Source organism: Vulpes vulpes, chromosome 12 (genome assembly GCF_048418805.1).
Source record: "Vulpes vulpes isolate BD-2025 chromosome 12, VulVul3, whole genome shotgun sequence".
NCBI lineage: Eukaryota > Metazoa > Chordata > Mammalia > Carnivora > Canidae > Vulpes > Vulpes vulpes.
The window spans coordinates 132,183,698-132,207,612 of NC_132791.1; the positions used below are offsets into that span (position 1 = coordinate 132,183,698).

The following is a 23,915-nucleotide window of genomic DNA, read 5'->3' on the forward strand; positions in this document are numbered from 1 at the left end:
CCTGATGTCTACCTTGCGTCCCGTTTCTGAGACCTGCCCAGGCTGTAATGCAAACCAGGACGTCATTCCATTTTGTGGCACAACAACAGAACAATGGATAACTCTTATCCATTCATCAGCTGGTGCACATTCGGGTCATTTCCACTTTTTTTTTTTTTACTCTTATGAGTAACGCTGCTATGAGGTTTCTGTGGGGACACACCTATAGTTCTCTTGGGCGCACACCCAGGAGTGGGAGAGCTGGGACCACGCCACGTCCCCTTCTCCCCAGTGTTGTTCCAGGGTTCAGACTTCTCTACATTCTCAACAACACTCGTCATTGTTGTTTGATGAAAGCCGCACTAGCGGTGTGACACAGTGGATCAGGTTATGGTTTGGGTTTGTGTTTCTCCAGTGACTGAGGGTGGTGAGCACATTCATGTGATTATTGATTGTTGCTCATCGTCTTTGAAGAAATGTCTGTTGAAGCCCTTTACCGGTTTTAAAAATCAGGTTGTTTGTCTCTCTTGGTGAGTTGTAAGTGTTTTTTATATATTGTGGATGTTAGGTCCTTATCAGTGATATGATTTACAAATGATACTTTCCCCCATTCTGAGGGTGTCTTTTCACCTTCTTGATAATTCCCTTCAGTATGCAAAGTTTTAAAATTCTAATGAGGCCTGACTTAACCTATTTTTGCTTTTATTGTTACTGTGTTTGAGGCCATATGTGAGAAACCATCAACTAATACAAAGTCATAAAGATTTACCCTTTGTTTTCCCTTAAGAATTTATAGCCTAGCTCTTAGGTTTAGGTCTTTGATCCACTTGAGTTCATTTTTATGTGGAGTGTGAGGTAGCGGTTCCATTTCCTTGTTTTGCCTTCAGGTAACCCATTGTACTGGAACCACATATTGGAAAGACAATTCTTGGATTGTCTCGGCCTCCTTGTCAAAAACCAATGGGTCAGAAACATGGATTTATATCTAGACTTTCAATTCCATTCCTTGGGCTAGGACCACATCGTCTTGATTACTGTGCACTTGCAGAAAATGCAGAAGTCCATGGGCTTTGCTGTGCTTTTGAGCATTTGTTTCGGCCATTCTGTATTCCTTGTATTGCTACATGAATTTTAGAATCAGCTTCTCAGTTTCTGCAAAAAAACCCAACAAAACAAAACAAAACAAAACCCAGAAAAAAACCAAAAAACAACCCAGCTGGGATTTTACGAGGGTTTGTGTTGAATCTGTAGATCAATGTGGGGAGTATTGCCATCTTAACAATATTAGTCTTTTAATCCGTGAACACGGGACATCTTTCTATTAGTTTTGGTCTTTAATTTCTTTCAGTGACATTTTGCAGTTTTCAGGGCACACATCTTGCACTGGTTTTGTTGAATTTCTTCCAAAGTATTTTATTCTTTTCGATGCTGTTGTAACTAAGTTATTTTCTTAATTTAATTTATGGATCACTTGTAAGTATATAGAAACGCAGTTGGTTTTTGTGTATGATCCCATATCCTGCACCTTTGCCGAAATCATTTATTAAGTTTATTTTTGTGGGATAAGGATTCCTTAGGATTGTCTATGTACAAGATCATGTCATCTGCAAACAGGTTGTTTTGCTTCGTCCTTTCCAACCTGGGTGCCTTTTATTTCTTTTTTATGTCTGAATTCCCTGGCTGGATTCTCCAGCATGACACTGAAAAGAAATGGTGAACGCTGACGTCTCGTCTTGTTCCCAGTCTTTGGTGGCATTTTCAGTTCTCCACCATTAAATATGGTGTCCGTTGCAGGTTTTTTGTTTGTTGCTTTTTCTGTAGTTGTCATTTACCTGGTCAAGTCAGTTCTCCCCTATTCTGGGGTTGATCAGCGCTTTTATTGTGAAAAGGTGTTGGATTTTGACAGGTGCTTTTTCTGCACCTACTGAGGTGGTCCTGTGGGGTCCTGTTTCCTGTTACTACAACTGATTCTCATATGTCAAACGGCTTTGCATTCCTGGGGTGTATTTCACTTGGTCCTCGACACACTGCTACTCTCTTATGAGCAGAGTTTACATGTGTCTCTCTAAATAATTTATACCAATAATCTACGAGCTGTCACTTAAGGGGCTGCTCACAGGCAGGGCTCTTCCCGTCTCAGAAACAAACTGGATGTCATCAAGGTCACATTCTTATTGACAGGAGGGATGCCAGCACCACCTGGGCGGCCCCGACCAACTTCTCAGCCTTCACTTTTCCAGAAAGCTCTTTTATTTTTCCCCATCGTTCCTCCTGGACTCTGGCTCATGCCCTGTGTCTAGATGATGTGGTTCCTGGACCAGGAGCCTCAGGATCCCTTGGAAACTTGTCAGAAATGTGAGCTGGGAGCCCTCTCCCAGGCTCGTGGAGCCTGTTCTTTTTTTTTTTTTTTAAGATTTTATTTATTGATTCATGAGAGACACAGAGAGAGGCAGAGACACAGGCAGAGGGAGAAGCAAGCTCCCTGTAGGGAGCCCGATGTAGGACTTGATCCCAGGACCCTGGGGTCACGCCCTGAGCAGAAGGTTGAGCAGATGCTCAACCGCTAAGCCCCCCAGGTGCCCCATGACAGATCCTGCTTTAACTGCCCTCAGGTCATCCTGGTGCTCGCTGGAGCCTGAGGGCTGTGCGTCACTGTTGCCACTGACTGGCCCCAGGGTCCGCAGATCCATTTTTCTGGACTCCCCTCCCCCTGGGTCACCGAGTTTGGCATCTTCCTTCTATGCAGTTGGTGTTCCTGGGGATACTGGGTGCCACAGTCCACATACCCCCCTTCGTAGCTACACTTCCTCCGCCCTTGCCCTGTGTCTGGGTGATGTGATGCATCTGTGTGCTGCCAACAGCTGTCATCTAATTAATGGGGAGGGCAGAGCATGCGGCTGGGTGACATTAGCTTCTGGTTTCTTGGTATTTTTAGCTTCCCAGGGTGTCCTGTTCCTCAGACATTAGGCCCTCCCCGCACCTGAGGGTAGATGCCTCTGCTTGGTGGAAGCAGTGCTGGGGGGTGGGGTGGGGTGGCACAACCTGGCAGTTCTAGAAGCTTCCTTGGCCCCTGGATTTTCCTTCAGGGGCCCATCCCCGCCCCCCCCCCCCCCCCCCCCCCCCCCCCGCCGAGAGCTGCCTGTCCTCTGGCCACAGGCTTTCCCCTGCAGGGTGTAGGTGGCGGCTGGCTTCTGCTCCGCTCCATCGCTCCATCGGCAGTTGGCCTAATGGACGTTTGACCTTTGTGGCCCTCCAGAGCTCTGCACTTACCAGTGTCTCTCACTGGATTCCGTGCTCTGCCGCTGACATCTTAAAATCCGTGATGATTTTGAACTAGGGCCCCCACGTGCAGTCTTGCTTGAGAAAGATGCGACATGAAAATCTTGCACAGGCTCTGCAAACCATGTGGCCGGCCCTGCCCTCCTCCACCCTTGCCCTCTGCCGTCTGCCCTCTGGGGGACACCCAGCAGCGCCTGGTCTGCTGGGGCACCCCTTCTTGTCTTACGATTCTGCTTGAGACCAACTCCTGGAAGTATATTCGGGGTCATTTTCTAGGGATTTGGGGCGGGAGGAATAGGCTGGATCATGTTGTTGGCTTACTCGCCCTATTCCGCCGCTGTGCTGCAAATCCAGTCACTTGGTTCTGCCGTGAGGCCAGCAGGTGGGAGGCACCTTCCGCGAACAGACGCTTAAACCTGCCAGCCGGGGCCGGCAGGCCAGAAGTCTGCTGCTCACCCTCCTTCTCGCTGTTACAATTGTCCGGGGGATGGTAAGTTCGCCGTGGCTGCATGTCCACCGTGGGATGGTGTGGAGGGGCCATCGTGGGCCCTGTGTTCCTTGTCTCCAGGCACCCCCTGCTCTCCTGCTCACCCCACGTTCTAGCCAGAGCCGCCTGGGGGCTCTTGCTGAGAGTGGAGCCGGTCATAGGGGAGCCTTCCCGGTGCCTGGCCTGTTCCAGACAGCCTCCCCACAGCCCTGCCTTGGCTGAGGGTGTGCTTCGCCTCCCTCTCGGGACCTGAGGCAGGGAGTGCTCACCGCGTGTCCATGCCTTCCCTCCCCTGTTGTGCATTCAGCTCATGTGCACTGGTCGACATACAGAAGTGCTGCCAGCTGCAGGGGATGGGGTGGGGCAGGCGGGTGGCGTGTGGCAGGGTGCGGGGTGTGGTCGGGGCAGCGGGATGTGGTAGGGACCATCCAGTGCGCCGATCACCTGCAACAGTGGGAGCAAGGCAGCGGCGGTGGAAGGATCAGGAGGCCTTGCTGGCTCTGGGCACCCCGAGGGTGCGATAGGCAGAAGGAGCAGCAGGTGCGAAGATGCACAGGGGGGTTGGGAAGTGAGGCACTCTGGGCAAGCACGTGGGGGTTCATGTCCCCTGAAGTCAGGGTGTGAGGTGCTGGGGCTGGTAAGGGCCCGAGATCTTGGGGAGGCAAGAGGGGGCGCAGCAGCGGGGAGCTCGGAGTGGTAAGGAGTCCTGGCTTTCTCAGGGGTGCCCTGGGGACCCAGAGAGTAGTTGGAGCAAGAGCCACCATCTTGAAAGATCTTTCTGGAAGCCCAATGAGAAGGCGATCAGAGGGCCCGGGAAGGTGTACAGGGGAGCAGGGCTCCAGGTGGGAGGTCATGAGGGAGCCCCGACCCTGCAGCTTGGGGAGCTGGAGGCTGGGTGTGTGGGGAGCTCCCTGAGCAGGAGGGTGGGGGCCTTTCTACCCAAGGATCCCAGCTGCTGCCCCCCTGTTCCTTGGGAAGGATATTTCTGGCACCTTCCTCCCTGAGGCCCCCTGTCCCAGTGCTTGCCCCACCCTCCTTCCCCAGGCCTCTCAGCCTTTGGTGGACGTGAACCCCTGGCTCCTGGGACGGGGAGGGGAGCATGGTGTATTGGGGAGGTGGGGAGTGGGGAGCCGCTGGTGGGTCTGCATCTGTAGGGAGGAGATGTGACCCAGAGGCATGGGACTCTGTGGGCTGGGGACCCGCAGGCCCTGCCCCCATTCCCTCTGTGTTCTCCGTGCCCTCCTCTGTGCCTCTGTGCCCTCTGTCCCCCCCATGGCCTGTCCTGTCTGCAGGAGTTCCTGGCAGTGTCCACAGGTGAAGAAGGCCAGGCAGAGGTACAGCCGGGTGAGCAGGCCCAGGGAGCACAGCCCGGCCTTCCACTGTGGGCCCCAGATCCCTCCCTCCCTCCCTCCCTCCCTCCCTCCCACCCCAGCGCCTGCTGTCCCTAGGGTCCTGGGGTCGGAGGGTCCTGGGGTCGGAGGGTGGGATCTGAGGCATCTCCCCACCCCCTGAGGCCCCGTTCAGGTTCAGGCTTCACTGCCCATGTGAGGGTGGGGCAGCCCAGCTTCCCTGGGACACCTGCTCTTGTTCTCCTGTCCCCATCCCAGGAGCCCCCTTGGGGCAGGAGCGGGGGACATGCTAGACAAGTTGGGAAGCTGCTGCTTGCTGGGCGGCTCACCTGGATGGCCTCCTGGGGGTGGACACCCCTCACCCAGGGGGGACCGCGTGTGTCCTGGGGACCCTCCCCTGGCCTTTTCCGGCTCTGCACCCCTGGCTCCCGCTCCAGTGCACACATTGTCGCCCCTGAAATTCTGCCTGGGACACAAGTCACACTCCCTCTCCGGTAATGAATGTGTTTTGTGGTGTCAGTGGCTTGTAAGCTGCCAGGTGAGTCACCCCTAGGCCTGGGCAAGGGAGCAGGACAGTCATGAATCAGACCCTGCTGGTCCCTCAGCCATGCATGGCCCGTTCCCTAAGGGCCTGGCTCCCAGCAGATGCCCAAGAAACGCCAACGGCCCTTGTGCTGCAGTCAGGGCTCTGAAGGGCCCTGGGTCTGGGGCTAACATCCCTCTTTCTGAATAATGTCATCCTTGGATCTGTGGGATGGGGAGCGAGCGCACCTGGGGGGCAGGCGCTGGCCCGGAAGGTGTCAGTACCCATGTTCCTGCCCACACTGCTCCCAACTCCAGCATACAGGGGCCCCAGAGACCTTGGGCTGGCTGTGAGCATGGGGCCTGACCCAGGTCCCTGCCTGTTGACCCAGACTCCTCTATGGACATGTGATTTTAAGGAAGTCATTAAAAATGCACGAAGACAGGCACCTGGGAGGCTCAGCGATTGAGCATCTGCCTTCAGCTCAGGGCGTGACCCCGGGGTCCTGGGATTGAGTTCTGCATCCCCAAAGATGCCGGTTGCCATCATAACTAGGATGGTGCGATTTTGCAGCTTCCCCCCAGCGGCGTCATTGTGAAGTCCCCCCACCCCCGCGGAATGTTATCCTAACAGCCCTGGGAGGATGGTCCTGGGTGCTGGCACTTGGTCGCGCAATCGTCTACACTGGAACCAGAAGTATGGGAAGGGTATTTTGTGCTTCGTTGTTGCCCCGGGTCTGCGTAGGGAGCTCAGAGGCAGGGATGGGAGCCCCGAAGTTCCGGAAGATGCGTGTGGAGCAGGGCTCAGGAGGCCAGGGGTCCTACAGTTGTGTCGTCCTCCTTTGCGTCTGCTGGCGTCTTCCATGTTTGCAACGAGGAGTTTCTGTGACTTTTGTGGCTGCGGAAAATGGCCTCTCGTGTGTGTGTGTGTGGGGGGGGGGGAGGCTACCCCAGCTACCTCCGTAGAATCCACGGGGCCTGGCCTGGGTTGTGCGCAGTGTGGGGAGGGGCACAGAGAGTGTGTGCACCATTTCAGGCCTGGGGACGGCCCTTCCATGGTGGGGCCCCAGTCTCAGACACAGACCCCATAGGACTTGGAGACCCCCTGGGTGGGGACAATAGGAGGAGAGGGGAGGGCCGGCTGCCCCCACCCAGGCCAGGGAGCTGCAGCCCCATGAAGGCGGGAGGACAGGCACACAGGCCCCGCTCTCCCTGGCTCCAGGTGTGCCGGGGCATGAAGGGCCCAGTGTGGTGAGTAGGTGAGAGGCCCTGCCCACTCCAGCTCTGGGAAGGGCTGCCTGGCGACATGGTGGGGACCCACTCACGCTCCTTCTCTTTCTCTGCAGGAGATGGGAGCACCCCGTGCACGTCCAGCACCCTCCAGGAGAAGCAGCGTGAGTGATGGCCGACCCCTGGCTGGCTCGGCCTCCTTGGGCCTGCCCCCCCATCAGTTGAGCTCCTTGGGGCCCCAGGTTCCCATGTGCAGGGCGGCTGGGGGGGCTGCTGTGCCCAGAGGCAGACGGGACCCTGCAAAGCCTCATGTGTTGCTTGTGTGTGGTGGAGAGAGGATAGGAAGGCAGTGCAAACCCTCAGAGCCTTCGGGGCAAGTGCTTTTGGGTGACTTGGCCTTGGGCCACTGCAGGCACTGACGTGGTGCTGGGTCATAATACCTCCCCCGCGCACCCCCACCTCCAGGTCCTGGTCTCTAGGTCCGTCGGGGCTTCCTGGAGGGGGTGTCCGCGGCCAACACAGGATGTCCTCCCTGGATGCCCAAGGGGACTTGGGGGGTGGCTTCAAACAAGTGCTTGGCGTTGGCAGCGTTGCTCATCAGGAGGCTAGGGTTGGGGGCCCAGGCATGTCTAGGGGTGCAAACGCTCAGAACCCCTCAGTGTCTGTCCTGCTGTTTGGATCTGTGGCTGAGGCTTCGGGGGCCCAGCGCAGCTGCCCACTACCCAACCCAGGCCCGTCTATCGCTGACCTGTGGCCGGTGTTCCAGCGCCCAGGGGCAGGTGCAGACAAGGCCCGTCAGGGGCCGGGGGGCCTGGGTGCCTCTGCCGAGGGCTCCCCCAAAGCCAGGCCATGAGTGCGGGGGCTCGGTGTGAGCGTGGCAATGTCCCAGAGCACCCAGATTTCAGCCTGCGTAGGCGGCTAAGTGAAGACCCGGACACATTGGCGGGTTCACGTTTCCTGATTGGGGGGGGGGGCAGCAGGGAAGTGGTGGGTTTGGCCACAGGGCAGATGGGGTGGCAGGGGGCCTGGGTCGTGTTTTCCACGGGAAGGTGGTGGGGGTCAGGAACTGCTCCCTTGAGAAATGCGGGCAGCAGGGTGCGGGGGGCTCTCTGCAGCATACCCGGAGTCCTTGGGGGCAGTGGAGAACTGGCACCTGCGTGGAAGAGCCCTTGAGCTTCGAGGTGGGGCGTTTGCAGGTGGAAGGTTCGTTCGTGCCTGGGAGTATCTGGCAGCCGCGGGATGGGGTCTCCCACAAGATGTCCCAGGGAGGGAACACATCGGGGCCGACCCCACGTTGCCGCTCCTCGACCCGGCCAAACAAAATGTGTGTTTCTGTGAAGGTGAAATCTCCTTTATTTGGCTTGTAAACCGAGGTCATGGATTTTATCTGGATTCTGTTACCAGCTGTTCCCACGTCTGCTTCCTCAGGATCTTCTCACTCAGGGGGACGAGACAACAAGGTTGCGGGGCCAGTGGGCTGAGTCTGAGGCTAGCATGTGGATGGTGAGGACTCCTGAGAACGTGGCTGGCTGGCGGTCCTGCTGTTCATCCAGCTGCTTACGCCGTCCACGAAGCTCGGCCTTTGGACACTTCTGCTTGCCTGAGACAATGGAGGTCATGTGGGGTCCAGCTCTGTTTGCTCGCGATCCCGAATCAGCAAGTACACAACCAGGACGTTGGTGAGGTGCTTGGCCGTCCATGGTGTGCATGCACGTGCCTCGCGAGAGACAAAGGAGGAGGTGATACGAGGTGCCCCAGATCAGGACACTCAGGACATTCCTGCGAGCTCCCCGCAGTCCCCGATCCTCTGCACCCTGACCTGCCTTGCCAGCTCCCCGGCATCCCGGAGCTCCCATTACTCAGCTGTGGAGACGTGACCCGAGGCCTGCCCCAGAACTGTGGCGGGACAGAGCGCGAACGGCCTTCACGTGTCGTTGGCCCTCCATGAGCCTGGCTGCTGGCTCAAGGTCGCTCAGAACTCCGTGTGCTCAGGGCTCTGCCAGTCCTGTGACCGCTGGGTTGGCCCTGCGCAGGGATGTGTCCTCCTGGGCCCCACGGACATGTGTGAGTGGCACGTGTGGCGGGTGCTGCCCAGGAGTCCTCCCTCTCAGACGCTGTGTGGCCTCCATCCTGCAGCAGCAGGGACGGCCTGGAGACCTGCAGCCTCCACCCAGCCTATTACTTGGCACCAGATCATTCCGTTTGGTCGAGGAGCCCGGGGGAGCCCCCGGGTCATGGTGCCAACCTTCTGGCGTCCTCTGCATTCCTGTCGCCTCCACGCCTCCTGGTCCCCTCTGCCAGTTCACGCTGCTCCAAGCCCAGTGACACTCAACGGCTTCTGGCCTGACCTGGGCCTGCCCCAGGCTCCCCGTCCGCTCCCCGGCGCTGCTCCTGTTCCTCCTCCAGGCTGAACGGTGCCATTTCCACAAACTCTAGCCAGAGACCTGGAGGTCCTGCCTGGCTTCTGTCTCCCAGAACTGCCAGCCTCCACACCAGCCTCCACACGGGCCTCCACGCTGCCCTCCTTGCCTTCAAGCTCTCCAGCTCCACCTCTCCCTCCTAGGTGGGACTCTGAACTTTGTCTTGTCCCTGGACCAATACCCGACCAGAGTGCAGGCTGAACGCCAGGCCTGGTTCCATTTGAACCCGGGTGGTCTCTGTCCCAACCCAGCCTCCACGCGGCCGCCCGCAGAGCCCGGCTTTGTGGCTAGTCCTGACCCACCCTGCTCTTGGCCCCAGCCTGGCCCCAGCCTGGCCCCATGGCCGCCTCACCTGTTACAGCTGTGGCCGCCCAGAAGGGACAGAGAAGATGTGGATGCCACGCAGTGCCCGCCTCCCTATGCGTACGGCCTGACCTCGCATCCCACCACCTGGAGCCTGTGACCAGAGCAACCAGTGGCTCAGATGCCGGGACGGCCAGCAAGGACCTCCTGTCTTGGGTGCCTGCCTGCCACCCCCCCCAGCAGCCCCAGGGGCACTAGCCCCTGCCCACAGCTGGCCCGCGGCCCCGCAGGGATCGGGTGTCTTTTCCCAGCCATGTGGGCGGCCTGCGCGCAGCTGCAGACGGGCTATATTTAGCCTCAGCTTTAGTGAGCTCAGGGTGGCAGACGGCTGCCTGGGGGGCCCCTCCCGCGTGTCTGTGCCGACGCGGTCTGTCCCTGTGTGCATGTGTGTGTATGCCCATGCGCTTGTGCATGCTCTTCGGCGTGCACATGAACACATCTATATTGTGCCGGGGGCATCCTCAGCCTCCTACACGGGGGCCTGAGTGGGAGCAAAATACTTGTTCATGACTTTGTTTGAAAAATACTTGGTGAGCATCTTCCCTACGCTGGCATCTGGACAGCCTTTGGGGACTATGTGGAGCGTGAACAAACCCTGTCCCTGGCTGGGGGACACAGGGCACAGCTGGGAGGATGGAGGAGTTGATGAGTGCAGACACCACAGAGCCGACACTATGAGGCCGGGTCCCAGAACAGAGAGCCTCCGTGCTTTTGCGAAGAGGAGAGGGAGGCCGGAAGCCCCGCCCCCCTACACCCGGGGGTGGGGGTGGGAAGGACCACTGAGGCTTCAGGAGCAGCATGAAGAAGAGTCAGGGCTTGGGGAGCAGAATGTGCAAAGACCTCATGGTGAGAGGACTAAGGAGAGGCTCGAGAACCATCCTGCGGCCTAGTGCTGGAGCTCAGGGGGGAGGTGAGTGGAGGGGAAAGCAGAGGAGAGGCTAGTGTGGGGCCGGGGCCCAGGATCGCTGTGCAGCATGCAGAAGCTGGCCCACGACTTCGTCAGAGTTCCAGCAGGAGAAGCAAGGCCTGCCTGGACACGGCATTGGATGGGAGTCCAGGGAAAGGACCTTGTTTTCGGGTTGCAGACACCCTGGGGCCCGGGGCCCAGCCTGGGCGGCTCCCACCTGTGCAGCAGGTAGTCCCACATCCTGGGCCCTCACGGTTGGTCGTCCATCCTCCAGGGGTTGCGGGGTCTCTTTCTAGCCTGAGACCATCTCTAGTTTTCTTTCCTTCTGGGAACAAAAGAGTGCCTAGAAACAAAAGCCAGGAAGCCGCTACATGGAACCCAAGCAACCCCAGCAGCAGGATAATAGGAATTAGTGACTCAGAAGAGGAGGCGCCACTACACGGGCATCAGAGGAAAGTCTCATGTTTAATCCGACTCCTGAGTAGGCCGTGCCCGTCAGCGGCATGACTTCTACCAGGACGAAGGTGCTGCATGCCCTCCTGCCGCCCCGTGGCCTGCCCAGCCCCTTGCCGGGAACACCGGGCGCTGGTTCCTCCCTGCACACACGCATCTCCACAAATACCCACACGTCTGCGTGTTTTTACGCCGGTGGCGCCCGCGCTGTCCTGCCCCCTGCTGGTCTCGGTGATCTTGTCTCCAGGTTATTTCAGCATCTCACTAGGTTTGGCGGCCCAGTGGCCTCGGGAAGGCTGTCCTGTGTCACCACCGTGGCTGTTGAGAACTGGGTAGCAGTGTCCTGCGGGGGGCACGCAGCTTGCTTCCTGTGTCTGCAGCACGAGTGGTGCAGCTGGGTCTAGCATGGTACGAGCGCCTTCCAGCTCGGGTCCGGGGCGTCAGGGGCACTCTGTGCTCCGTGTTCCAAGTGCCCCCGACTGCAGCTGTGGACGAGCAGCGGCTGCTCCCCGATAGCCCGGGCGGCCACGTGATGCTGACCTGGGGGTGAGATCAGCGGGCATCCTCTGGTTTGGTTTCCAAGGCCAGGTACCTGGGCCAGTGTATAAGTGCCACATGCTGTCCTTTTTCTGGAACCTGTCGGGGGTCAGCGTGCAGGCAGGTGGGCGTGGGTAGGACGCGGTTGATTCCCTCGGCCTGTGCCGGCCTCCCCGTAGGGCCCAGGTTGGCGGGGGTGGATGGCACTTCCTCCCTGTGGGCAGGCCGCACCCTGTAGGCATCGGGAAGAGCAGCTTCGGCTTCAGGAGGGTGGATACGCCCGGCCTGGAACTTGAGTGCACCTCCCCAGCCCTGCAATTGCGCTTGCAGGACCCCCCAGGGATGAACATGGGGGGAGCCAGAGATGCTGGGGGAGGAGGCAAGGCAAACACAGCAGGTGCCCAGCCCTTCCCAGGGCCCTTCCCAGGGCAGGAGGGTCTCTAGCAGCCCTGTGTTGGAAACCGCCTCGGGCTGGACTCAGGGTGGTGCTGCTCCTGGCCTGGGCCACGTCCACCCACGCAGTGGCCCCTGGGAGCTGCCCCCATGCTCACAGGCAGCGGTCAGGCCTCAGGGTGGGCCAGCGCCTCTGTGGGGGGCTGACTGTCCCCCTGGGCACTGAGCCTCTTAGCAGGTGAATCCAGGCTGATGGGATGGGTTCTAACTTTGCAGGGGTTAAGTTGTCACAGCAGGGACCCCATCCATCCCCGCAGCCTGACCTGCGCCCCCCTGCCTGGTGTCCCCCTGCCCAGCTTGTCCAGCCTCCCTCTGGGCCACCATGGGTCCCTCCAGAATGGCTGAGAACTCTCCAGAAGCCGCCTCACCTCGCTGGCTGGGCCCTGCCCTCCGTCCTGTGACCCGAAAGCAGCTCCTGGGGACGTGCAGGGCTACCACGTCCCCTCAAGCCTGCCCTTCCCCAGACAGGGACCCCCTCCCACCACTTTCCTGCCCAGTCACTGGGCTCACTGAGCCCCCTAGTGGCCGGAGCTGCAGGCATGTTTCCTCCTCATTCTGAATGAAGACCCCAGCACCTGCCCACAGAGCTGCCCCCTTCCCAGCCTAGGTTGTGTCACGTGACCCCAGGCCCTTTGAGTTCCTCAGGCACCTGGACACACGACACACATTTGGGCCCTGGCCAGGGGAGCAGGAGGCCACTGTGATGTCCAGTTGGCTTTGTGACCCAAGTGTGGGATTTTGATTCACTCATCCTGTTTCACCGTTGTTGCTCCCTCACAGGCCTTCCTTTTCCCTTTCATCCTCGCCCCCCCCCCCCCCCGCCCCAGCCTGTCCTGCCTCCCTCAGCTCCGAGGGCAGGGATACACTCAGTCTTATTTGTGGTGCTTGCACTTGGTGAAGTGGGGGCTGTGGCTCCGTGTGAGCATGACGGCTGCCCGTGGATGCATGCGTGCTCGCTGGACCACAGGGAATCTGGGCTCCCCTGAGAATGAGAAGAAGTCAGAAACAACCACCTGTCCCACCATGCAGACAACACCTGCCTCTGACAAGGGTGCTCATCCTTGTCCTGGTCCCTGTCCCCGTCCCTGGACCGTTTCCATGCCTGTCCTTGGTGTGGCACCTGTGTGTGGCCACTGGGGGGTCAGGGCCACAGACCCCCCATGTGCCAGGGAACGAGGCTCTGGTTTGTCGCCGACACTCCCACTGCACATCCCACTTCCCACCCAGAGCAAGTCGCAGACCTGTGGGGGGGGGGGGAGTTCACCCCTGGAATCCGCCCGCATGTGGGCTTCAGTGTGTTTCAGAGGATGGGGCACTGCGTGGGTCCTTCACGGGGACAAGCCACGTGCTCATGGGCTGGGCCTGGCTCTGCTCCCTCGACAGTGGGGGTGGCAGGTGGGGGGGTGCAGGGCAGGTGGGGGCGGCGGCCAGCGTCAGGGGGCAGACATGGTGGACCCCACTGCGAGTCGGGTGATGCTTTGCTCCGTGGGCCACGCGCATGGGTGCTGACCTCGGCTTCCACATCAAGAGCAGAGTGGCACTTGGGTAATTAGAGGGATGATGGTGGTTCGTGCCTCCCGAGGTCGTGATTCAGCGGATATGCCCCCGCTCTTCAGCTGGCAGGAGGTGCCTTGGGGGCGAGGTGGGCCGGCAGAGGTGCGGGGCGGCACAGTGGTTACAGGACACAGTCCCAGGAACAGCCGTGGGCTCACCCCACCCCACCCTGGGGTGGCCTCAGTTACCTGGGGGGGCGGGAATGTCTGCTTCTTGGAGCAGCAGAAGGCTTGAGGGCCTGGCCCAGGCTGGGGGACCTCGAGGCTGCCTCTGTGGGCCAGACACATACTCCCCCTAGGCTCCTTGGGTCCTGTCAGCCCATCCTCCAAGGCCAGACCGAGCTCTGTGGGTCAGGCCTCCCTGTCTTCCCACCCTGGGAGCAAAACCTGTGTGGCTTCTGCTCACAAAGGGGAGCCAGACCCTCATCCTCGGTGGGGGAGGCATGGGGGTGCTGGGCTGCTGGCGGGGCCTGAGGACGCGATGCCCATGGTGTGAATGGTCAGTGAGGGCGCAGGATCAGCCCCACCCGCCGAGGGCACAGCACCCAGGTGACCACAGGGCCCTCATGTCTTCCTGCCGCTTATTTGAGGGCTTGCGACGCTAATTGGTAGCAATGCAGTCGGAGCCCATGGTCACACCAGGGCTCAGGGTGGCCAGGACCCTGTCACCTGCGGCCCCACAATGCCTGCTATGGCCCCTGGGCTGGCCTGCTGCACTGCCCACCTGGGCCTGACTGGAAAACTGAGTCCTGCTCGCACAGCTGCCAAGAGCAGGACTTGGGCTCACGCACCCTCGCCTCAGACCAGCTCTGTCCTACCTCAGAAGTGAGGTGTCGCCCAGTCCCCGCCAGGCCCGGAGCCACACATGGGGCCCCACGCATCGCAGAGCATGGCTGCTGTGCCCTGGGGGGGTCTGCGCCGGGCACCCTGCCCGCCACTCTTAGGGATGCCAGTCAGGGCAGGCTGTGTGAGCGCAGCCTCCGGGGGATTGTGGTGTCGCCCCCTGCAGCAGCAGGGCAGGGTCCTCCGGTAGGTATGGGGTGGGCATGTGGGCTCACTCGGCCTCACAAGGGGTGTGGCCTGGAGCACATGACCCGGGGCGCATGAGCCTCAGTGTCTTGCCTGGAAATGGGGCTAATGTGCAGAGAACAAAAACTCCAGTGGCTGCAGGGACTGGTGGCAGCACCTGGGCCACAGTAGCCACTCAGCAAACACCAGGCCTGTTCCCGGTGTGTGTTACCAGGAGCCTGTCTTGAGTGCAGGGCCCGGTGCGGAGTCTACATGGTGGTAGAGAGTCCGGTGGCTGAGAAGCTGGAGAACGATCAGGGGACCTCACCCCGAGGTCTTCATCCTCTGTGGCTGGGCCACCCCACCGTTGCCGCCCAAACCATTCCCCACTGTGTGGGCTGCAGCCCGAGCTCAAAAGGCAGTTACTCTTAGCCCAGGCCCCATCTACGGGGACTGAGTAGTTGCCATGTGTACCTCCCTGGGCAGAAAAGCTTCTGGGTCTGTGTTCTTGGCCCAGCACATGGGCCGCAGGGCAGTGGCTGGGAGATGGAACGTCTCCGTGGGCTCCCGCCCTCCCCTGCCCAGGCTTTCCCTCAGAGCCCCCCGGGACGGGGGGTCCTCCCCACGTGACCCCCAGCAGGTGCAGCAGGCTCTTCGATGGGGCGGGGGCACGCACAGAAAGGACCAACTCTGCGGACTTGGCTGCTGTAGGAGGTGAGTGAGCTTCCCGTTGTTGAAGGCATGCGAGCGGTTTGTAGTCGGGCCTTGTGGCTCGGCCGCACAGAGAAAATGACATTCTCCCCGCCGGATGTGTTGTTGTGGCACAGGGATGAGGGCTTGGGCCAAGCAGCCCCAGAGGAGGAGTGGCAGCCGAGGGAGGCAAGGACGGCCTCATCCTGGGCTCGCCGGTGATGAGCAGCAAGGGCTCAGATACTGCTGTGCGTCTCGGGGGTCCACCTGCCCCCGGGGACCCCCTGCAAGGCCGCGCTATTCCTCTCCTGGCTTCAGGCAGATGTGCATAAAATACTTGACACAGGCATCCAGGTTTCAGAGTCATGCTCAGCCCACATGTGCGTCCGTAGCTGGAAGCAGATGCCACCAGGTGACATTCCTACAGGCACTCTTGTCACCCAGGAGGAAGGCAAGGCAGTTGTTTGTGGGCCTCAGGGGTTGCATGGTGCTGGCCTCCCTCCACTTTCTGGTCCTGCTGGCCTGGAGGTGGGTCCAGACGCTGTCCCTCCAGCTGGGAGTACCTGCGGCCCCCGCACTGGGGGTCCCACGGTGCTGAGTCCTCTGTTCCCCCAACAGGAGAACTGTACCGGGTTTCCTTGAGAAGACAGAGGTTCCCGGCCCAGGGAAGCATTGAGATCCATGAAGACAATGAGGTGGGCTGGGCTTCTGGGGGTGTCTGGGTCCACCTCTGGTCAGGATTTCTGGGAGAGCCCCAGGCTGGTGGACACTTGACTTCTTCCTCACTGGTCTCGCTGTGTGACTCCGGGCAGGTGCTCATCTTTCTCTGGGCTGTTGGCTCCCGCGTGAACCAGGAGGGTCTCTTGGGACCCTTCTAGCCCCCACAGTAGGGCGCATGCTCTGCTGGCAGCCTGCGTGCCTCCCTCTGAATGCACACGAGGTCCCACCACACTGGGAGCCAGGGGGCCCCCCAGCTAGGAGCTGAGACACGCCAGCCAGAGTGCTGTGTGCCATTGTCCATGGGTCTCTATCCCGATGGATATCCTTCTCAGGAAGGCTGCCCACAGCGCTCCTGCAAGACACATGTCCTCCTGCTGGTGCTGCATGGGGGCAACATCCTGGACACGGGTGTGGGCGACCCGTCCTGCAAGGCAGCCGACATCCACACCTTCACCTCCGTGCTGGAGAAGGTCACGCGGGCCCACTTCCCAGCAGCCCTGGGCCACATCCTCGTCAAGTTTGTGCCCTGCCCTGCTGTCTGCTCGGACGCCTTCTCACTTGTCTCTAAGTGAGTCCCCTCTGCCCACCTGGGCTGGCTAGGGCTGGTGGGGATGGTGGGCTGTGGGTGCCCCTGGCCGGGGCCTCCCTGGGACTTCAGGGTGGGAAGGGGCCAGTGAGAGTCCAGAGCAGTGTGTCCCCCTGTGCTGGGCCGGGTGGTACAGGCCCCTCGATGGTGCAGAGCCACTCTCCATGCTCCCCATGCTGGCCCTCCTGGCCCAGAGGAGGCTGCAGAGGCCTCGAGGGGCTAAGCTGTTTCCCCGGGGTGCCCAGCAGCATGTGTGCTCTCTGGCAGGCAGCACAGGGCAGGGTGGATGCCCAGCGAGGGCTGGGACCACTGCCCTGTCCGGGTTTCCTGGTCTGTAAAGTGGGGATTGTTGTGTCCTAAGTACCTGCTGGGGTTTTCTTGAGGGTCTTGCGGGCTGGAGCTCCTGGCACAGGTGGAGTCAGCCGTGATGCATGGCTGCGTCCTCATGGTGGGGACAGCATTCTCTGTGGCCAGCAGGCTGGGAGAGGATGTTTCGACTGCCAGCAGGGACCCTGGCTGGAGGGGACTGAACAGTAGGCTCACAGGGCCCTAGTTCCATATCCAGAACTGCTGGAGCCTGGGGGAGGGAGCGGGGCACACGGGGTTCACTGTTCCGAGACAGGAAGGGGCCAGGGAGCAAACGCCCTTTGACCCCTGTGGTCCCAGGTTGGGCTCCCAGCTGGATGAGGGACAAGATGAGTCAGTAGCTCCCCCAGCTGGTGTGATTCTTGGCCCCAAGTCAGGGAAGGCACGCTAGAGTCCTGTCCATATCAGCCCCGGGCCCTGCTCTGCAGGACTGGGGAAGCAGGCTCTGTCCTGCCCCTGTGGTTAGGAGTTCCCAAGCTGTTCCATAATAACCCCAGGAGCCAGAGTCCTCGCCCCCAAGACGTCCAAACCCCAGAACTGAGTCAGCGGCCCTGGCCCTGGTCCCCAGGAAGATGGATCGTCCAGCCACTTCCAGGGAGCTCGGGGAGCCAGTCCCTCCCCACCAGGCGGCTCTGCTGGCCCACTGGGAGGGAGCTTGTTCTCTGATAATTAAACGCTCTACAGCTGCAGTGGAGGCCTGTTTCCTCCCATTTGTTCTCTGTGGAGATGAGGAAGGGCTGCTGGGCCGGCCATGCTCACCACCAGGGCTCTGCCACCTGTGCGGAGAAGCCTGAGCCCTGGCGCCTGCCCTGTGTCTGTCAGGTGCCCCATGGGTCCATGCTGCACCCTCATCCTGACGAGCCATGGGCTGAGGGCCTGATGTCCCCTGGATAGAGGCAGGCCGGGGTGGGAGGGAGGCTGGAGCAGGAGTTGGGAGCTGGGTCTAGAGGGTCCTGAGCCCCCTGGAGGGAGGGACTTGCAGGAGGGGAGCAGGGAAGTGGGGAGGCTGAATGGTCCGCTGGCAGCAAGGATGCTGTAGGGGAGGCTGTGTTGTCCTTCTGGGGGTCATACCTTTCCAGCAAGCCCCTGAAGGCTCCAGATCCTCTCCTGAGAAGGGTGGACACAGCTCACGGGTGCGGCCCCGTGCTCACCTGGCAGGAGTGCTTCACAGGGACCCCACGCCTGGGAGGTGCTCTCTCCTCCTTCCAGGCACCCCTAAAGCCTTCCTTGACCCAGTCCCAACTCCACCTCCCCCAGGAAGCCTGCTCTGATCTGTCCCCATCAGGATCCACACCAGGTCGGGTGTCCCAGGGGTCTCAGCAGGAGAGGGCAGGGGAAGGCAGCTGTCCCAGGAGACCCTAGCCCATATCCCGGGCTGGCACGGGCAGTGTTGCACAGGGGAGTCAGCACAGTGCCCCCTAGCCCCTGGCCTGTGCCCCATTTCCTCTGGCTCTTGTCCAGCTCCCCCTCCTGAGCCCCAGGCAGGGGTCCAACCGTGGCCAGCTCGTGCCTCTGCTCTCTGCCCCGTGTGGCCCCAGATCCCTGCCTGAGCCCGCTGGGCTTACCTTGACCCTGTCTGCAGCCTGAACCCCTACAGCCACGATGAGGGCTGCCTCGGCAACAGCCAGGACCATGTCCCTCTGGCTGCACTGCCCCTGCTGGCCATCTCGTCTCCACGCTACCAGGATGCGGTCGCTACTGTCATCGAGCGGGCCAACCAGGTCTACACAGAGTTCCTCAAGTCCCCTGACGGTATCGGCTTTAGTGGGCAGGTAGGACACTGCCTCCCCAGCCTGCCCAAACCTAGCCAGACCCTGGCTAAGTCTGACCCCCGACCCTGGCCTGACTCGGACCCTAGGCTGCCTGCTGTTGTGTCCTCAGCTGACCCTGGCCCAACTCTGACCCCGGACCCTAGCCTGCCTGCTGTGTGTCCTCAGCTGACCCTGGCCCGAATCTGACCCCTGATCCTAGCCTGACCCCCGACCCTAGCCTGCCTGCTGTGTATCCTCAGCTGACCCTGGTCCGACTCTGACCCCCGACCCTAGCCTGACCCCTGACCCTAGCCTGCCTGCTGTCCTCCGGCTGACCCTGGCTGCAGAACGAGCACCTGTCTCCCATCGGGTCTCCCTCTGTATCTCACGGGGACAGGTTCCTCAGTGTCCCCTGGACAGGTGACTGGTGCCCTGGCTGGGTGGGGGTGAGGGGTCCCTGGTGGGCTGGCCTTGCACCCCAGCTGTGTCTTCTGCAGGTGTGTCTCATCGGGGACTGTGTGGGCGGCCTCCTGGCCTTTGATGCCATCTGCTACAGCGCGGGGCCCTCAGGGGACAGCCCAGGCAGCAGCAGCCGGAAAGGGAGCGTCAGCAGCACGCAGGTGCGGGCCAGATGGGGGAGTCTGTCCCCGGGGGAGGGGATGCCAGCGCTTCACACTTATCCATGATCGCTGGCTTCTAAAGTGTTGCTTCACGATCCTACAAGAATGGGGCTCAGGGAAGACTTGGTCCGGAGTCCCGGGGGTCACGTACCTTTGGGTGCACCCAAAATCCCCCCATCTCTGCCATGTGGCTGCCATGCTCCTGGGGGCCAGTGCTGTCCTCAAATCTCAGGAGAGAAGGGTTCATGGGGCCTGGGGGAGGAGGTATGGCCCCCGAGCCTCTTGGTGACTGCACTGCCCTCCTGTCCTCTGTGTGACCCCAAAGGACACTGTCGCGGTGGATGAGGCGTGCAGTCTGGCCAGCAGTAAGCGTCTCAGCAAAAGCAGCGTTGATGTCTCCAGTGCACCGGAGGATGAGGAGCCCCCAAGGCTATTGCCCCGGAAACAGAGTGACTCCTCCACGTATGACTGTGAGGCCATCACCCAGCATCACGCCTTCTTGTCGAGGTGAGTGCTCCTCTGGCGTGGTGTCCGCGGCCCAGGGGACCCCAGCTCATGGTTCCCCAGGAGGCCTATGGCGGGTCACGTGTAGACGAGCACGGAAGTGCTGGGCCTCTGCCAGGACCTTGCCCCTGTCCCTGCTCTGCCCCGACTGGCAGACACCAGGACGGTGGGTACCTCCTCCCTGAGCCTCACTGCTCCTTCTTCCTGCCAAAGGGCAGATGCTGCCGGCCGCTTTGCCAGCGGTTTTGAGAATGTGGTGTAAGAGCCAATGCGGGTGTGTTTGGGAGCCACTCTGGGTGTGTGTTCTCACTATTTCTCAGATGGGGCCTCAGAGAACCCCGGTGGGCCAGGAAGTTTCTTGGGGGGCACGGCCAGCTGTCGATACCCTGGGGCCAGTGTTCTGGCTCCCAGGCCCCAGTGCGGCAGTTTCTGCACAGAGTTCCATGAGTCATCTGCATGTTTATCTTGGATGCGGGTATCCAGGCGGGTACAAGCCCAGCCAGGAAGGGACGTCCCCTCTTATCCTGATGACACGCACCGTGAGGTCGTCACAAGCTCTGCAAAACAGATCCACTCCGAGCCCTTCGGAGTATTTCCTTTCTGTGTATATCGTTTACATGGTCTGCATACAGTTTTACTTAAAAAAAAAAACCTTTATGTTGTGATTTTTTTTTTGAAGATTTTATTTATTTATCCATGAGAGACACAGAGAGAGAGGCAGAGACACAGGCAGAGGGAGAAGCAGGCTCCCTGTGGGGGGCCCGATGCAGGACTCAATCCCAGGACCCCCGGGGTCAAGCCCTAAGCCAAAGGCAGACGCTCAACCGCTGAGCCCCCCAGGTGCCCCTATGTTGTGATTTTATCTGATTTTTATCTCTATATAATAAATACTTGCTGAACGTTCTTCATAGGGAATATTTTGTTGAGTGCATAGATACCTTACTTCTTCCGAGTTTTCCAGTTCTTTCTGACAGGTGGCGCTCTGGCGAACACCTTCGCGAGACACTTTGTGTGTTAGGGCTGGTTTGCTCAGGTGCGCTTCCGCAAGGGAAACCGTGGGATCAAAGGCTCTGTGTGTTGATGTCTCTGACTGTTGGAAGCCTTCCTCCCATCCCCCGCCCCTGAGGGCCACGTTTCAAGTTGGGGTTGCAAGGTGAAATTGCAACATTTCTAGTTCATTCTTGAAAGATCCTTTAGGGAGAGGTCCCAGATTCAGAGATGTCCAAGGCTTTGGGTGGCTGGTTCCACGCAACCAGCTTTCCCCTCTGGTGTAGGGACAGATGGCTGTTTCTCTGGCGGTTAAGGAGCTGGCGTGTGTTTAGGGACCACACTGTATGCAACATGTGTATCGTTGACCCCAGCGCTGTCCTCATGGGGAGAGTGGGGAGCCCGAGGCTTCAGATCCAACTGCCTGGACCCTTGCTCCCAGAGGGCAGGCCGCCCGCCCCGTGCTAGTCCCATCGTTATTGCTAACATCCCCTCTCCCCTCCACCTTGAGGATTCCATCGATTCACAAGTCAGGGTATCGCTCTGGACAGTGTTCCACCCCAAGCTGTGCCTCGGGGCCAGCTAGAAGATTGGGGGGTTGCTGTTCTTCTCCCGCGGCTCTGGCTCACGGGCCAGCTGCAGGCGGGAGCCCACGCTGTCTGTGGGAACATGCATTATAGTGAGAGGCCCAGTCCCTGGAGAACTGACACCACGCAGTGGGTCTGTGTAGGGGCCGGGCTACTCAGGGACATGGGGCCGGAGGTCACGGGGTGGCCCCCGCATAGCCAGCACCAGGGGGCAGGCCTGCCATCATGTGGGGTGTTCGAGTAACCCTAGGTCCTTGGCCCTGCTGAGCAGATGCAGGTTTACTGGATGGTGGCCGTGTGGGTTTGCCCAGGAATTGTCTCTGGGAGAGCTGAGGGGGAATGTGGCCTGCCGACCCTGGGCCTGGGGAGTGTTGGCAGACCTCAGCGGCCAGTGTGGAGGTGGTGTGGACAACCTCTGAGCCCCGCGGATGCATTCGTGGAGGGCTGGGCTCCTCCCACTCAGCCTGTGCACCCTGGTGCGCAGCCCTCCCCTAACTGCCCTCCTGGCTTTTCTCCCTGGAGCAGCATCCACTCCGGTGTGCTGAAGGACGAGGCCGAGCCTCCTGCGGCCGGGGGGTCCCAGCCGCCCGAGGTCAGCCTGGGTCGCTTGGACTTCGACGTGTCCGACTTCTTCCTCTTCGGCTCGCCCCTGGGCCTGGTCCTGGCCATGCGGAGGACGGTGCTGCCTGGGCTGGACGGTGGGTGGCTTGGGCTGGGGCCTGAGAGGCCTCGTGTCCTTGGGGCACAGGGTCGGGCCCTGCAGCCAGGGGCGTGGGGTGGAGGGATAGGCCGCCACGTGTTCCAGGGTCCACAGAGTGCCTGTGCTCCCCTAGGGCCCACTGGGGCTTGACAGTGCTCACTGACGCCTCTTCCGTGGGATGAATGGGAGGGGGAACTCTGCCTGGAGTGGGATGCAGGGAGGAGGCTGAGGCCCCTGGCTGCCTTTGGTGTGGCCCCGGAGACCTAGGACTCCCTGGACAGCAGAATGACCAGTCCCCTGAGCCAGGTGGACAGAGGGCCTCAGTGCATACCCCTGCTGGTGTGAGGGGAAGTGTTCCCAAACCCTTGCCCCCGCCCCCGTGTACCCCTAACCCCAGGCCCGAGAGGCAAGCATGAGCTGCTCCCTGGGGACCAAGTGATGAGCTCTGTGTCCCAGAGATGCCCTCATCGGAGTCCCAGAGGGTGGGAGACGCAGGCTGCCCTGGGGGCCGGGCTGGGCAGCCGGGGCAGCTGTGAGACGCTCGGCCCCACCCTGACTGTGACGCCCCCCGCAGCTGATGCCCTGCCGATGTGTCTGCCGGCGGGTCAGGAGCCAGGCCGGGGAAAGCTGTGCAGATTTGCTGCAGTGTGACTGGGAGGAGGGGCAAGGATGCAGAGGGGGGCACGGCGGCTGGCAGGGAACTCTGTACCTGGTGCCCACAGTGCCTCTCCTGGGGTGGGGGCAGATCGGCAAGGCCTTGAATGCCCAACTCCACATCTTCAACTTTGCTCCTGTTGGTGGCAGGGAGCCCCCAGATCCTTGCGCAGGTGGTTGGGGGGCTACTCATAGCTGCCCTCAGGGGCCTCCAAGGGTCAAGGGGCTGGGAAGAAGCAAGGGGCTCCCCCGTGTCCCCTTACCCCAGGCTTCCAGGTGCGTCCTGCCTGCAGCCAGGTCTACAGCTTCTTCCACTGCGCGGACCCCTCGGCCTCACGGCTCGAGCCCCTGCTGGAACCCAAGTTCCACCTGGTGCCGCCCGTCAGCGTCCCGCGCTACCAGAGGTTCCCGCTGGGCGATGGACAGTCCCTCCTGCTGGGTAGGCTCGGGTGTGAGTGTGCACTGAGCAGGGGCTGGGGCTGCCATGTGCCCCACCCCATGATCTCCTGCCGGTGTTTCTGCCCCTGTGATGCTCCCGCCGGGGTGCCCCCACCCCATGATGTCCCTACCAGGTGCCCCCCGTGATCTTCACAGGGTACCCCCACCCTGAGATGCCCCCTCCAGGTGCCCCCGCCCCCATGATCTCCCCACCGGTGCCCCCACTGCCCCCACAGTGCCCCTCACCAGGTGCCCCCACCCTCCCTGATGCTCCCCCACTGGGTACCCCCACCCTCCATAGCCCCCCTAGTGGCCCCCACCAGGTGCCCCCACGCCCCCATCCTCATCCAGCCCTACATAGCTGAAGGAGGGCCTAGCCCCTGCTGAGGGGGCCTGTGAGCTGGACGGACTGGAAGACAGCAGGGCAGCTGCCTCACTCACCTTCTGGGCTGCCCAAATGTGTGCACACCTGCTCTGCAGGGGGCCCCTGCCTGATTCCTTTGGCTGCGGCCAGTGCTCGGGCTGCTAGACCTGACACGGGAGGGGCAGGGCGGGGAGGATCCCAACCTGGTGGGTGACATGCAGGAGGGAGCCTTGGGTCCTGGCATTGGGGCAGGGGGAGCAAGTGCAGGTGGGCTCGGAGGAGGGCCGGTGGCCCCTGGGGCTCCAGGCGGTGAGCCAGGCATGGATGGTCACCGGAAGCCCAGCCCCTGACCCCAGCTGAGAGCCAGGCCAGGCCGGGTGCAGGGTCTGTGCCCGCGGCTCAGGCAGG

The 23,915-nt window shown here is 60.9% G+C and overlaps 1 protein-coding gene across 3 annotated transcripts in view; it reads left to right on the top strand.

Annotated features, from left to right (window-relative positions):
* Window positions 1-23,915, top strand: part of PITPNM3 (PITPNM family member 3) — a 60,784-nt gene that overhangs the window by 23,437 nt on the left and 13,432 nt on the right. The window contains exons 4-11 of one of the 3 annotated variants that reach the window (XM_072730002.1): window positions 6,963-7,010; window positions 15,849-15,925; window positions 16,283-16,518; window positions 18,485-18,674; window positions 19,151-19,273; window positions 19,599-19,780; window positions 21,877-22,049; window positions 22,974-23,144. In XM_072730002.1, coding sequence (XP_072586103.1) covers window positions 6,963-7,010; window positions 15,849-15,925; window positions 16,283-16,518; window positions 18,485-18,674; window positions 19,151-19,273; window positions 19,599-19,780; window positions 21,877-22,049; window positions 22,974-23,144 — 1,200 coding nt within the window. Of the gene's footprint in view, window positions 1-6,962; window positions 7,011-10,166; window positions 10,540-11,066; window positions 11,237-15,848; window positions 15,926-16,282; window positions 16,519-18,484; window positions 18,675-19,150; window positions 19,274-19,598; window positions 19,781-21,876; window positions 22,050-22,973; window positions 23,145-23,915 lie in introns of those variants that run through there. The other 2 variants (XM_072730001.1, XM_072730000.1) reach the window with 2 other exon arrangements.